The sequence below is a fragment of the Leishmania mexicana genome, chromosome 30 (assembly GCF_000234665.1).
Source record: "Leishmania mexicana MHOM/GT/2001/U1103 complete genome, chromosome 30".
In the NCBI taxonomy this organism is placed as follows: domain Eukaryota; phylum Euglenozoa; class Kinetoplastea; order Trypanosomatida; family Trypanosomatidae; genus Leishmania; species Leishmania mexicana.
This window is the reverse complement of record NC_018334.1, coordinates 1,009,579-1,024,793: the sequence shown is the minus strand read 5'-3', so window position 1 is coordinate 1,024,793 and position 15,215 is coordinate 1,009,579. Positions and strand designations below refer to the sequence as shown.

Genomic DNA, 15,215 nt, shown 5'->3' with positions numbered 1-15,215 from the left:
CTCCTGTCCTTCTCCCTCCCTCCCCTTTCTCTTCTCTCTGTGTGTGCGTGGGTGCGTGCGTGCCTGCGTTGTTCTTGTGCAGGCATCCATTGATTTCACGTGCTTCGTCTTTTCGCTGTCTCTCTCCGGTCGTGCTGTGCTGGGCTCCTCCTGAGAGTGTGATCTACTACGCTGCTTTTTTTTTTACGCTCTGCCGTTCACTCTCTCCTCACTGGCGTTCTTTTGCTGCTGTTGTTGTCCCCTCCTCCAGGGAGTCCTTGCCCCCACCCCGTCCTGTGACCCACTCGCCTCTCCCCGCGCTTCTCTGCTTCTTACAGCCAAAACTCCCTTGTGCGCGCCTTGTGGGTCGTTTGCGGAAGGGAGGCGTGCATACGGTGTTGCTGCTCTTCGCTATTCTTTCGTATTGGGTCTCCCCTGCCTTCTTCCGCTGGACGACATCTCACTTTTGCCAGCGCACGCCCCTTTCCCTGTTGGGTGTTTCTTTTTTTTTTCATTGTCGACGGGGCTGGCGCTGTTTGACATCGGCCCCTCTCCGTTGCCGCCCTCTGCCCGTTCCTACTTCCACTGCCACGGAAGCCCGCAACGTTGCAGCCGCGTTGCCTTTTGCCTTCTCTCGCTTTTTTTTCGGTTCAGTCAACACGCATACGCGAAGGTGCTCGCAGACGCATCAGCGAAGTGCAGCGTGCCATTCGTTTTTCACCCTCATCCCACGCCTGTGCAGCACTTCTTCGAGCTCGAAGAGTCGCGTAGACACACCCCTGTGTCACTCTGCACCCTCCACAACACAAGCAAGCCGGCAGGCAGTCCGCGATGGAGCGGCAGTCGAGCATGATCAGTGCGCCGTTCAAGGCACATCGTCGTCGCCCTATCATCACCATCATCGTCCCAGGTGAGGAGACAACCCCGTCTCAGAAGGACAGTGCCGAAACTGCCCATAGGCCGGATCGCAGCACCTTCGAGAGTTTCAAAGCGAAGCCGCGCTGCCCCACCCCCGACTCTAACGGCGCTGCCCATGATGGCGAGCACGAAAATGGCACCCCTACAGGCGCGAGTGCTCGAATGCCGCACCCCAACGGCGGCAATGCCATGAGGACGAAGAACGGAGTCTTGCATCACAGCAAGCCCCGAAACGCTGCTCAGACGTCAGCGCCTCAAGGCGATGGCGCTCCCGCTCTCTTGCCGCAAAGTCAGACACTGCGCGGTGCGGTCTCGAATCGACTCGGAGAAATGCACCTCTTTCCTGTGTCCCCATCATCCACAGCCGCATCAGCACGAAGGGCGGGCAGCAGGCACGAAGTCCACCCAGTCGCCACAGCCTCTGCTCCTTCGCATGCGCCGCTGCTCGGCGCAACCACGGCAGAGGACGGCACTACGCTGCGCCTCGGTGCACCCGTCAGCGGCATGAGTGACAGCCGCCGTCCCGTCGCCGCGAACAACAGCGCTTTCAGCAGTGTGCCTGTCTTATCGTCCTCTGATAAAGTGCCCCCACGGATGAGTCGGAGAATCCGCTCCAGCAGTCGGCTCCCGCTGAACCCCGCCACCGCCGGCGGCACGACAGCCGGTGTGAGCGACAACAGCAGAGGGAACAACAGAAGCGCCCCCATGAGTGCTCCTCCACTGATGGTCTCCGCGGGCTCCACCGCTCAAAACATTGCCACCACCATCGGTGTCCACGGCACCCGCAGCTCTCTGTCATCCCCACAACTCCCGTCGGCCCCACCGCTGCAGCCGACCACCATGTTTAACGCCGCAGCGCAAAGGCAATCGTTCCCGTCGAGCTACGCAAGCATGCCTTCCGATGCTACGGACTCGTCTCGAGGCGACTATCAGGGCATCAGTTACTCGAGCCCCAGCCGTCGCTTGACGATGCCGCAACCTCGAGTGCCGCACGAAATCAACCTCACGCGAGTCCCGCACCCGCCTGTCTGGCGTCGGCCGCAACAGACACAGGCGGCCAGCTCACGGAATGAGATGCGGAAAGCGGAGTCGACGCTTCAAGTCGACAGACTTGTCTCGCCCATTCCATCGCACGCCATTAGCGAGCGCGGGAGCAGCGACGACTGTGGCTCCAGCTCGGGGAACACGGAGTACAGTCATTTGTCCTCCGTGGTGGGTGACCTGTCCGTCGTGATCAGCGACTCCGACTTGGCCAGTACTGTGAGCCTCGCGTCTGCCTTCGCGGCCGGGGCACCGTCGCCGCAACGCTCAGAGTCGCCGCTGGCTGACCTCTCAAACCTCCTTGTACCAGGTGTGACAGTCCAACGCACCGCCGTGCCCGAGGAGGAGCCACGAGTGGTGTCTCCGCCGGAATCTGCGCTGTTGGATGTCAGCGCTGCCAAGGGATGCCGTTCCAGCAACGGCAAGGAAGCGGAAGAGCATGATGCGGACAGCACCAGCTCTGTGGACGTGGCCGATCTCCCATCCACGACAGACTTTCCTGTTCTGATGGAACCGCCTAGGTTTCTCGCAGCAGCGAGCGAGCGGCAAGGGCCGCTCAAGACAGTCTCCAGCCGCCCCCTCGACGCCAGCAGCGGCAGCAAGTCCGTGGATGGGATACGGGAAGAACCAAGCGATGCCTCTATCAGTAACTTCGGCCTGCTGCCAAACGACGACAGTACCGCCCCCAATGTCGTCATATCTTCTTCACCGACCGCTAAAGTCGCACCGGCATCACCATTGTCACCGAAGCTCACGCATGTCCAGGAGCGGGCGTGTCGCACGTGGGGCAGCACTGAGCCCCTTCCGTCTCCAGTCGACCTGAACAGTCTAGTCTTGTGGAAAGAGAGCGAGTGGTCTATTTCTCCTCCACTGACGTTTTCCTCGAAGCACCGTGCCAACTCATCCTCGCGTTCTGGCTCGACGAAGGGCGGCAGCAGCGGTGGAAGTCGTGCGCATGACGGCGAAGGCGGTAAGGGCAGCGCCACCGCCCATCTAGAAGCTGATTCGAACGGCCAGGAGACAGTAATGAGGCCGGATACGGGAGCGAGCAGCTGCAGACACCCCAGCCTATTCCAGAAATGCAAGCAAAACGAGGACGACGCCGCTGATGCCACGAGAGACTCCACCCTGCCACTGCGCGCATTGCGCACCGCCAATCGAGGGACTGCAAGCGGCCCACGTGCCCAGGTCGCACAGGCGGCCTCTGCCGTGGCGTGCTTGACAGCAGCCGAGAAGGAGAGATGGTCCGTGACACAGTCGCTGAGCATCGACGCCGACACCTTTTCCTTCTCTCAGCTTCCCCAAGAGAAGCGGGGCAGTATGGTGGCTAAACTGCGAAACATGTTCGAAAGCAGCACGGAGAAGCACCCGCGCTGCAGCAGCAGTCAAGCGGGGTCACAGATAGCCACACCATCGCCAAAGGACCAGAGCAGCCCCATGCGGCATGCGAGCTCCGTTAATGGCAACAACAACAGCAGCAGCAGCGCCCCCAAGAGCAGCTCAAGGCGGAAAACAGAAGATGCTTCGAGGAAGACACCGCCTTCGTTATGGAAGGAGGTGGGAGGCAGCAGCCAGATGCCGATATCGCCGCAGTGCCATAAGTCACCGACCGCTACTCCACCAGTGGCGAACTGCAACTCACCTCTCCTCTTTCTGCGATCTCCCACAGTGGCCACGCCTGAGAAGGGGGCTCTGCCGCCGTTAACAAGCACAGTCAAGTCGGGCAGGGTATCCGGTACTCATCCCCAGAGCTCTCATGCGGGCTCGGACTGCACCGCGGCAGGCAACCCAGCCACATCACCTCCAAGGGTTCGCCATGCCAAAGTGGATCTGCAGCGCGAGGCCTCGTCTGTGAAAAACTCTCCAGGCATGTTATCATGCATTTCCACGCAGGCCAGCGACCCCGGGTTCTCCCTCGCATGCTTCAAGGTCTCTAACGTCTCTGCGGACACCGTAAACATGTTCGACCGCGGCGATTTTTGATGCATGCTAGAAGGCGCTCACATGCATGAATGTCTCATGAGAAGAGAAGGAGGAGGAGGGGGCGCGTGCATGTGCGCTCTGCTGTCCACACCTGTAAAAGGCGTTGCTCGCAGCTGCTTCACGGAGTATAGCAACTGAAAGAAAAAAATGACGCCAGATCCTCCCTCGTTGTTTCGCAGAGCTGTCTCACTCCTTCTTCCCCCCCCCCTCCACCTCCGTCCACCTCCTCCATTGTCTCGGGGCCACCATTGTTCGTCTCTACGGGTACTCATGTTCTCGGCACCCTTTTACTTCCCTTTATCTTTTTGTTTCTCCGTCTTTGTGCACGAATACAAGTGTGTGTATGTGTATGTGTCTGGTCTTCATCACCCACACACGTCCACGCCCACGCCCACACGCACACGCACACGCACAACTCTCTCTCTCTTTCTCTTGCTGTGCCCCGGATTCGTCCCACACCCGCCAGTGGCCTTCTTTCATTTCGTTATTCTCCTCTGTTGCTCTCCTCGCCGTTATGGCGTACCTCTCTGACCATTTTGTTTTTTTTGGGTCTGTCCCCTGCCCTCATCGCTGCCCCTTTTCTTTCTTTTACGTTGCCACACCTATCCGCATTCTACTCTTTCTACAGTGCTCCTGCTGTTGCTGTCGTTTGTTTGTTTGTTTTTTTGGAGAGGGAGGGGGGTCTCCCCTTTTTCATGTGCATGTCCCTCCTTGTATCGCCTGTGTGTGAGTGTGTGAGAGAGTTCCCTCTTTCACGCCTCTGTGTGTGTGTGTGTGTACTTGTGTACGTCATGGCTTTGAGCCTGCATAGTTACTGTCTCCAGCGCAACCTGAAGTGCTCCCTATCTCACACGTAGCTCTTCCTCCCCCTCCCCTCCCTTCCCTTTGCTGTTATTCTTGTTGTTGCGCACCTGTTTATTTCCAGAAAGGGAGCTTCTGCCTCTCCCCCTCCTCCTCCGCCTCCCCTGCCTCTGTATGCGTTGAAGTAGAGGATTCGCGTGTATTACACAAGATGATCGACGGTCGATTTTCTCTTCTCCGCATTGCTCCCTTGTACGCTCTTCGCACTCGCCTTCTGGCTTTCTTCCCATTCAGCTTCCCACCACTGTCCGTCGCGCACGTCGAACTATATATATATATATATTGTCGTTTGCCTGTCCCCTCCCCCACCCCTCCTTTTGGATGGTGATGCTCCTCTCATGGTGTTTACATTTACCCCAGTCTCTCCCCCACATGCGTCCTCGCCATGGAGAGCACACCGCTCTTATGTTCCCCATACGTCTTCCTGGGGGAGACTGTATGTGAGAGAGTCGTTTGGCCGTTTGCTTTTTTCCCTATTTTTTTTTCTGGCCCCCTTTCACGCCTTCGTTCTCCTGCTCCCCCCCCCCTCGGTATCTGGAGTGCTGGCTCGTGTCATTCCCCACGCTTCTCCCTCTCTGTCTTTCCGCCTCCTCCTCCTCCCTCTCCTCGATCTCTCTCTCTCCCCCCTCCCCCACCCTCCGACATATTTGGCACAAACAGATGTAACACAGCTCCTCATTGTCTCCCTAGTTTCGTTTTCCTTCGTCTGTTCTTCGGCCACTTCCCTTGCCCCCCCTCCTCCTCCCACGTGCACACACACACCACCCCTCCTGCCATGGCAAGGCTGCGACGGCCTGCGCGCGCAGATCCGAACTTGCCAGCTTTGATTCTGAGCTCGCAGTGTCGTTTTCCCTCCCTCTCCGGTGTTGCCAGCGCAGCCTTTGCCCCCCCTCCTTTGGTCCTTTTTTTCTTCTTCGCTGGTGTGCGCGTCTCCCTCCCTCCTCGTCACTCGAGCACACACCTCTCAGCGTGTGCCACTACATGGTCCAGTGCGCCCACCCCCCACCCTCTCTGTGCGGAAGGATCCCAAGCACGTCCCCCATCTATCCCTGCAAAACGTCGAACCACTTCTGCTGGTGATGTGGCCTAGTGACTACGCCGTAGGGGAGGTCAGAGCGATGTACCGCTGCTGATGTCGGCGGCCAGGGCCTGGGTGGCGCTGCGTCGGTGCGGTCTGCGACAGTGACGACGTATGCACCGCTGATACAATAGACAAAGTGCCAACTTGACTCCAGTGTGTGTCACCCGCCCCTCACACTGCCTGCTGTGGGACGGAGGCTGAGCCACCCCGAGGGGGATGCACCAGGTGGTGGCCGGCATAGTGGGCGCGGCTGTGAGGCGGCCTACCGGGCAGGGGGTGGGCAGAGCTTGAGGCAGAGGGGCCGTGCTCTCCGATGGCTGAGTTGGCACATGGCTGCAACGCGTGTGTCTACGGATGCTTCGCTTCACGCAGATCCGGGGAGAGGGGGGGCCCGTGGCAGGCCGGGTGGGGGTGTAGAGTGGAGGGTGAGCCCCATGTCGTATGTAAGCGAATAGACGCGGGGGGCGAAGAGGAAGAAGGCGTGTCGCTGATGGGTACAACTCCACGGTGTCGTTGCGTCTGAAGAGTAAGAAGCGAAGAAGTGAGTGGTACGCAATCGTGAAATGCCTTGTTTCGACAGTTTTTGACGCTGTCATGAAGACTCGTCTGGTGAGACAGGATGCGCTCGGCGTGTTTTCTGCGGAGTTGTGCAAGACCCCCTGCGAGACATTTCTTCTGTTGCAGCGTCGCCTCGCACGGGTGTTTGCCTGCCGCAGCCCCCCCCCCTTTAGCACAGGAAAGTGCCAAACCTGTGTACGCGATCGCTAGACGTCTTCTGCAACGATGGCGCTGCCACTCGCCGTGAAACGGCAGACGTTCCCCTCCGCTGAACGCTGCCAGGACGTGTTACCTCCGGTCTGCTCTGCCACGCTCTTCTTCCTTTTCCCGCGTTGCATTTCCTTCGCGCTTTATAAGGTGGTAGCACAGACCATTCGACCTCCACCTCTGTGGTAGCCGTCTGCTTCCTGTCTGTCGCTTCTCCATCCGCACATACAGCTCATGCGTAATTCCTCCCGTCGTGGTAGCGGACGAGGGGGAAGAGGCAGAAGAGGCGGCCAAAGGCGGCAGAGTCGTGGTGGTGGTCGGGGCAACTCATCATCCAGCCGGCCGCCGACCCCATCCCAGAATATGTCGCAAGGAAAAAGCGAAGAAACACCGCACGATGTCGAGTCGATTGTCGTTTCCAACGTCTTCGACGCGAGCTGCGCCCACTTGAGCCGGTGCCGTGAGAAAGGCCGCCTCTTCCTTCTCCCTCTGCCCGCTGCTGCTGCTGCTGCCCAGCGCGACTTTGTCGTGGTGGAGCGCACCATCAGTGGAATCGATGAAGTCATCTATAGCCAACACCGTGATGTGTGGGAGCGTCTGCCGCGAGGCAATGCGCGCGTGTACGTAAAGTCTGATTCGCCGAACGGTACTCCCACCTACTCACTCGTGGGTGCTGCCGATGGGCTGCGCAAGTTTGGGTGCAAAGACAGCACCTACGGTTACCCGGACGCTGTGCAGACCGTTATTGCCATGGAGGAGGAGAGTGGCGAGCGTGGGCACCTCTCCGCTTTCGTTCTTCCTCCCGCAAAGCCGGGAGAAACGTCGACGGAGTCTCAAGCGAGTTGTGGCGCCGCTGATGCGGAGGATACCTCTCGTCGTTTCTGGGTGATTGGGAGCAAGGATGTGCACATTGTGCTCGACTACGCCGTTTCTGAAGAATGCCTGCACTACTACAGCAGCCTCGGCCGCCGCTACTCGCAAGCGGTCAAGATCTCTCGGCTTTGGAAAGCGATGCTCCCAGCCGGTGGTGCGTCGTCCGGATGTGGTGGTGGTGGGGGATCTGCGCCATCCTCTGCCAATGCCAATGCGCAGGCCGTGGCGTCCCGCACTATAACACCGGCGCAGGCGTGTGCGTTTCATGAGACCCTCTGCAAGAAGATGTGGACGAGCTGCTTCGTGGCCATCTTCTCGGACAGTCAACATCTCATGGACTACAGTGGTGGCAACGAGCTGCGGTTCTACGCGGTGACGCTTAACAAACGCGCCTTTGAGGCAGCTCGCACTGGGCGCACCGACCTTTCCGGCAACAAGGCACCAGAGCGTGACGACGGCGATTGTCATGAAGAAACGGCGGATGCGCAAAATGTGGCGCAGCAGCATTCGCGACAGGACGGCCTCTGTATCCCCGCGGCAGAGGCTGAGGCACTTTGCGCAGGCGTTGGACTCGGCTTCTCACGCTACAGCACTCCGGTCGTGTACGGCTCGCCCGAGTACGTGCAGCGCATTCGCACGATCAACCGACGCATCGACTTGGAGGGCTGCGTCATGTACGGCGCCGACGCAAGCGGAAAGGTGGTGCGGCTGTGGAAGGAAAAGTCATACCCGTACGCCATGGAGCGCGCCACGCGGGAGGCAGTCACAAACCACAGGCTCAACGGCAATGACCTCCAGGTGTGGCTCAAGAAGAAGCTAGGCCAGCAACGGCCGGAGCTGCGAGACCACTTCAAGGAGTGGGAGGCGAACCGCATGCCCTGGCTCCTGCACTTTGCCGCCTGGCTGCAGATGACTCAGCGCCTCACGCCAAGCATGCAGCGCAGCGAACTGTTCCAGCTGCGAAAGAAATGGCTCTCTCTCCAGAAGGAGTTCCAGACCGCCATGGACTCCGACCCGAAGCTGTACGATGCGTGTGTGCAGTACCGACCCGATCCGGTGCAGTGGGGCAGCGGCACGCATGATCTGGATGTGATCAAGTTCGTGGGGCCGCAAGGATCTGGCAAGTCCACCCTGAGCCGTGCCCTCTACGTGCTACTGCAAACGTCCCAGTACCAGCCCCGTTGGGTGAATCAGGACGAGGCAGGCAAGCGCGACAAGTTCCTCGCCTCGCTGCGGCAGGCCACGCAGGCGGAGTCGACGGTGACGCATCTCATAATCGACAAGATGAACCTGGACGCCAAGATGAACGAGGACTACGACAATCTACCGCTGACCTTGACGGTGACGTGGTTTCACCCCGACGGGGAAAAGGCATTGTACGATGTCTGTATCGCCCGCGTGCTCGGCCGCGGGAACGCGCACCGGTCCATCCGTATCGACCCGACTCTGGCGCTGCCGGAGCGCGAGGCGCAGATGAAGGTTACGCGCTCCTTTGTGCGCAAAGCGGTGCGTGACTGCGAGACGCCAAACGATCCGCCAGATTTGGTGCTGGAGCTGGACATCACCTCGCCACTCAACGATATGGTGCGGATGATATGGGAAAAGCTGCAGGCCAACGGTACACACACGTTGCCGCCTGTCACGGACGAGGACGTGAGCGAGGCGATCAGCTTGGCTCACCAATACGAATCGTTCCTGCACAACTTGCCGCGTGCCCCGGCCTACGCCTCCATCGCCATCAAGCAGCAGCAGGATGTAGCGAAGCTACTCAAATTGGTGCCTCCAGAGTTCACGGCAGGGCAAGTGGTGCAGCGCGAGTTCCACGTCACGACAAAATACTTCGGCGGTGAGATGGACCCTGTGGCGTTTGTGGCGCTTGCCAAACTCCTCGGCCAGTCCGTTACGCTCACCTTAGAGTCTGTAGTCGCCGATGCCGATGGAGTGACGATCACCGTGCGCCGCGACGACGCACACTACCCCTGCGCTAACCCCATACCGCACATCACCATCTCGAACCGCGAAGGAGTTCCACCCAAGTACAGTAACGATCTGATATCCCCGACCGCCTACCCGGGCGATCCTGCGAAGAGGAAGGTGTTGCACCTGCCACCAAACTGCACTGTAATGGGCATCTTCGAGTTCCGATGAGGCGGTGCGCGGGTGTTTGCCGCCTCGACGGTGGGCATCGCTCTTTATTCTCTGAAAACAGTATAAACTCCCTCGCCTATATCGCATGCTCGGCTCCCCTTTCTCGGCTTGGCCCTCTCCATGCGTGTGCGCACATGGGCGTGGGTGAGGCAGGTGTTGCCGGCTGGCTTAAAGGATGGAGCACGAGCCAATCCAAATCGACTCTCGAGCTGTGCAGAGCACCGCTGCACAACTCGCTCTTGTCGTGTGCTTTGGTGCTATTACTGGTTTCTTCCCTCTCGTGAGCGTTTTCCTCTTCTGCGCGCGCGGCCTTCTCACAGACAAGAAGTCTACCTCTTGCGCATCGGCATGAGTCTCACCTGTGTGCGCTCGCTAACTCGACGCATTTTGTGAACCAAGCCCCTTCATGTTGCCGATGCTGTTGACCGAGCACTCCGTCACGGCACCGTAAACGTGAGCACCAAAGCGCAACAATTTTCCGCGCTGAACATGGATGCGCAACAGCCCCACATTTGTTTTTCTGCCGACAGGCAACAGCAACTCTCTCAACACTTGCTCAGCGCCTCCCCCCTGCTCCCACTCCTCTCGCCTCTCTCTCCCTCTCCCTCTCTGGACAACACGCGCCCACGCACGTATACATATCTACAGTGAAAGGTGCGCTCTGCGGCGTCAACACCCTCCCTCGACACTCACCTCGTATCTCGCTTTTATTTTACGAACATATTTTTTTTCGTTTGTTTGAGGGGGAGGGGGAGGGGTGTTGTCTCCCCTCTACGCATCTCCGTGCTCCATTCAACCGCCACTCTCCTCTCCGCCCGGGCGTCCTGCTCAACTCCTCACATCCTATTCTGCTGCACGTGAGTGGCCCATACGTTTTTTTTCGTTTATTTTCCCCTCCATTATCGGAGGAAACTGAAGCGCGCCTCAGGCCGCTGCCGCTGGTCCTCGGCTTTACGCGAGACGTTTGACCAACGCGGAGGAGGCGCGAGCAACACCATCAAGCAACGCCTCCAGTGGCCCACCCACGCCACGTCTGTTTTCGTTTTTTTTTCTCCTCCTCCCCCCTTTTACTCACCCTTTTTCGTTGGCTACTTTCTTTCTGTCCTTTGGTTACCTGATCAAGTCATCTCATAACATTCCTGCAGCTCCTTGCGACGCCCAGCGGAGGCGTGGAGCGGTGCTCCGGCGCTCCCCCCTCACGTGCTCCCGGTAAGCCTTCCTACTCTCCGTTGCCTGGTAGCGCCTGCGCTTTCCCTGCATTGGCACACTTTCTTTTCCACCTGGCGTGTTCGTTAACGGGGCAGCAGCTCTGTCATCAGTCTGCGGTGTGTGCGTGCGTGCGTGTGCGTGTGCGTGTGTGCGTGTTTATTTCTTCGTCTTTCTTGCTCCTTTTGCTACACCCCTCCCATCTCTCCCCCATCTGCGCTACTCCGTCTTGTCCTCCTTCAGCCGGCCCTTTTCTGCCGCTGACCTCCTCCCTCCCTCCCCCCATCGTCTTCCTCTTCTCTCTTTCGCCTTACCCTGCGCTCTCCCCTCCTTCCACACACACACACACACGGCTGGTCCCACCCCTCGCGCTTTCACTGGTCCACATCGAGAACACCCTCCGCGTATGCGACCGAGTATGTTGTGTGTGTGTGCGCGCGCCTCATTCTTTCCCACTCTCTCCTTCTTAGGTCTGTGCATCGGCTTGCGTGCGTTTCGCATTGAGTATGCCGTCGCCTCGTTCTTCTCTTTCCGCCCACCTGAGCCTTCTTCCCCCTCCCTCCTCCACCCGCCCATCTTCGCTTCACGAGTGTCCACCGGCCTTCTGCAGACACCGTTCTGTGCCGAATATTCCCGTGCTTTCCTGTCCCTCTTTTGTTGTTTTTGTATTTTTGTTGGCGAGTTTGGTTCGTTGGTTTGGTCGCCGTTTCCCTCCCCCCTCCCTCCCTCTCGCGTTTTTTTTTGTCTGCTGTTTGCCTGCGCATCGCTTTGACGGCCACGTCTGGGCCATCGATCTGGTGCGCGTGTCGTCTTTTGTGTGCGTGTGCGTGTGTGTGTGTGTCTTTTGTTTTTTTCTTTTCGTGGGAGGGAGGTCTGTGCGTGCCTCTAATAAGAGACTGCATGCGCCTGCGCCTGCTGCTGCTGCTGCGTCTGCGTCTGCTGCGGCGGCGGATATTACCGTTGATTTTTTTGTTTTTTTTTTCGCCGAATCGTTTTCTTTTGTTCTCTCTCGCTCTCAGCACGCCCGTTTTGTCGTTCGGTGTGCTCCCCACTCCCCCCCCCCTCCGCCCTCCCTCCCCCTTCTCTGACGTCTCTCTCCCTCTCTCTCTCGCATCGGGAAGTACGCAGCGTGCGACTCTTGCGCGCAGCTCCATTGCGGTTTCACGGTGTTGTTTTCTTGTAGTAGTGACTGCTGCTGCTGCTGTGTTCCAGTGCCTTCTTTGTTTTCTTGCGTCTACCCGCCTTATCCTCCCTACACAAAGACGACGTTCTACGTGAATCTTGCAATGGACACGAAACCGACTTCTCTCTGCGTCGTGGTGCACAACAAGCAGCGGTACGCCATCCCGGTGAACGCCGCCGGCATCCAAGTCGGTCCCCCAGTGCTCTATCCAAATCCAAATCGCCGCAAGAGAGGCGGCTACGGACCTGGCACCGTTGACGGGCCGTCACGGACTCGGCCACCGCTCTCCGTGGTGTCGGAAAACACAGATGGCCATGTCTCCTCCACTTCGGAGGGCACCACCCTGCATAAGAGCGGCCACTCTCGAAGAGACTGCTCCGTGTGCTTCACAGACGCACCGGCCGAAGACGTGAATGACGGTGATCTCGTGCAATTCTCGACGGCTGCAGCGCTGTGGCTGCAACTACCGCAGCCATCGATCCTGCGGAAGAGTAGCGGCCTTCTTCATGCCTTACCGCCGCTCTTCGACTTTGACTACAAGTCGCCGCACACCCCACGCCAATCTCCGACAGAGCCGAAGCAATGTCTACCAGCCTCTGCAGTAAGCTCCCAAAGCGACGAGAAGAGCGCGGAGAGTGCCAAGCAGGAGCACTGTTCCACTTGCAGCCCTCGAATGTCGTCTGCAGCGGCGGTGCCACACCGTCACTTGTTGTCTTCGCCCGCTGCTCACCGCCCATCGAGCAATAACAGCGATCCTGCCTTGCGCTTCGTGATGAACGGAGACATTGGGGATACAGCGGTGTTGTCGCGAACAGTGCATCAGCTGCCGATGCCCAATGCCAAGCACGTACAGGACTTGCTGAGCGAAGGTTCTGAGACAACCGCCAAATCAGCGCCGTCGGCCCCGAAGCAGTCACCAGTTTTGATGTCCAAGAACACAGCAGCCCCTGCGCACCGTCCGCCGCAGTTGCCATCGTCAGCGTTGGGTGCCCAGCCCATGCAAACAGTGGCATCGGATGGGCCCTATGGCACCATGTATGCCTCTTACCGAGGCATCATCCCAGAGTACCAGGCTGGCAAGGCAGAGAGGACGGCTTCAGGGGAGAATGGCAGTGATGAGGCGACCCCTACCGCGCAGACGGCTCAAACGTCGATGAAACATCCCCCCTGCCTCACAAGTGAGAGCACCGCAGGAATGCCGCGTTTCCCGCGCGCGCAAGCGGCTGTGGTGGAAGACGATAAGGCGAACCGAGTCGCCTCGGACCTCACGCACGGTTCGTATAACATCTACTCCGTGCCGTCACTGAACAGACTCACACCAACGCGCAGAGAGGGCGACAGCTGCAACATGAGCCTTCCGCCTATGTACGATGCGGTGGCCGGCAAGGAGTCGATCCACCGAGAGGCGCAGCCCTCTGAAATGGAATGTCTCATGGGCCGTTACTGCTTCTACGGAGGACAGCCATCGTCGGCTGCAGATGATGTGCGATCTATCAGCCCGTTGGGCAACTACGAAGAGGACATGGAGAGCAGCGCCATTTGGAAACCGCAGCCACCACTCATAGACGACGAGGCGACTCCAAAGTCGCAGCAGTCAACTGCTGCCCCGAGAGGCACCCCAGAGAATGTGCCGCCGTCGCCGAGGGACGCCGGGTACGCAGACTACGAGTACGTGAGCCCCTCTACCCCAATCACTGTAAGCGTGTTTGCTGCGCCGTCACCTCGCTCCGTGGAAGGTTTCTCGCACATCTCACTCTACGGAGGTCAGCATGCCGCAGCGCGCGAACTACCACCGCGTGAGGCTCACAAGTCGATCAGGGAGAGGGAAGGGTATACAATGCTTACTTTTCTGCGGGGCTTCGCCTACACCGACCATCTGAAACCTAAACCTGCCGTCACGGCGGAAGAGTCTACAGTGAGCTCCGACGTTGAAAGTAACATGCAGGGAAAGCCGATGGTCAGCGAGTCGCGAAGCTCAACTGAAGCACTGACTTCGTTGACGACCGCATCATCGACTGACACATCTTGCTCAGAAAATGAGAGCCTCCGCTCGACCTCAGTGAGTGACTTCGAGGAGGATGACGAGGACGCAGCCGAGATGGTCAACTCTGCTGAATCTCAAACCCTCAGCAGTCCCGAGAAGAGTCCCTCGCCACCGCAGTCCTCGAAAGGTGTCAAGAATGGGCACCGGTGGCGATGGTCGTCGATTCGAGAGCGTCTGATGCGGCCACTAATTCCGGTGCCGTCGAATATCGAAGAGCCGCGACTTCCGAGTTTGCAGAAGTGGTATCGCGCCAAGATCAAGGCAAAAGTGAAAGAGGCTCCTCAGAGTGGCAGTGCAAGTGACGCGAGGGCCACGCTTGATCCCTTGTACCTGTACGACCGGCCCAAGAAGATCGTAAAGTGAGTCCCTGTCCCGCCTCTGTTGGGGGTGGGGTGAGGTGGAAGGGGGTGGCGTTGCCATTATGTGTACACGCTCGTCTTTGTATTTGTCCTCTTATCCGTTCACTTGTATAGCGTGACGCGCTGCAGCAGCGCATGCGCGGCCTTTTCATTTTTGTTCCTGGCTACTTTGGGAGGTTGTGCTGTGGTGTGTTTATGCGCATGGCATGTCGAAACAATTCTGTTGACGTGTGTGTGTGTGTGTGTGACTCTGTGCCTGTGTGGGTGTGTGCTCGTCTGTTTTTTTCTGGTTTTTGCGCCCTCCCTCCCCCCTCTCCGCCCCATTCCGTCTGCACCCTCTTTCCACATTGCACTGCTGCCATCCTCTCTTGTTGTGTCTTGTACATGTTTATATATATATATATGTGTGTGTGTCTGTGTTACACCACTATTGGATTTTTCAGTGATGCCCTACCCTCTCTCTCTCCCTCCCCCCCCCCTCTCCTATCTATGTGGGAAGGTCATGTTGTTTGTCTTCGTTCCCCTCTCTTGGTTCTCGCCCATTGCGTGGGCTCTACATGTGTATCTCACATTCTCGTGATCTCGTCTTTCTCTCGTGTGTGTGTGTGTGTGTGGGCGTGTGCGTGCGTGTCCAGCGAAACGAGGGAAAACAACTACTTAACCAAACAGAAGGAGGACGGCACTGAAACCACAGCGTGTGGGCGACCCGCTCCGATGTTTGCAGGACCACCAACACCACCACCCGCCACTCCATCCTCTCCTTCTCTTTTTTTG

The 15,215-nt window shown here is 58.6% G+C and overlaps 3 protein-coding genes across 3 annotated transcripts; all 3 read left to right on the top strand.

Annotated features, from left to right (window-relative positions):
* Nucleotides 1-810: 810 nt before the first annotated feature.
* Nucleotides 811-3,921, top strand: LMXM_30_2140 (hypothetical protein, unknown function; the record flags this gene model as incomplete). Its single annotated transcript, XM_003877685.1, has 1 exon — nt 811-3,921. The coding sequence occupies one exon, from the start codon at nt 811-813 to the stop codon at nt 3,919-3,921; it is 3,111 nt and encodes a 1,036-aa protein (XP_003877734.1).
* A 2,941-nt stretch (nt 3,922-6,862) lies between these two features.
* LMXM_30_2130 (conserved hypothetical protein) lies at nt 6,863-9,649 on the top strand (the record flags this gene model as incomplete). The annotated part of the gene is made up of 1 exon (XM_003877684.1): nt 6,863-9,649. The coding sequence occupies one exon, from the start codon at nt 6,863-6,865 to the stop codon at nt 9,647-9,649; it is 2,787 nt and encodes a 928-aa protein (XP_003877733.1).
* Nucleotides 9,650-12,141: 2,492 nt separating this feature from the next.
* On the top strand, nt 12,142-14,445 carry LMXM_30_2120 (hypothetical protein, unknown function; the record flags this gene model as incomplete). Its single annotated transcript, XM_003877683.1, has 1 exon — nt 12,142-14,445. The coding sequence occupies one exon, from the start codon at nt 12,142-12,144 to the stop codon at nt 14,443-14,445; it is 2,304 nt and encodes a 767-aa protein (XP_003877732.1).
* Between the last annotated feature and the right edge of the window lie 770 nt (nt 14,446-15,215).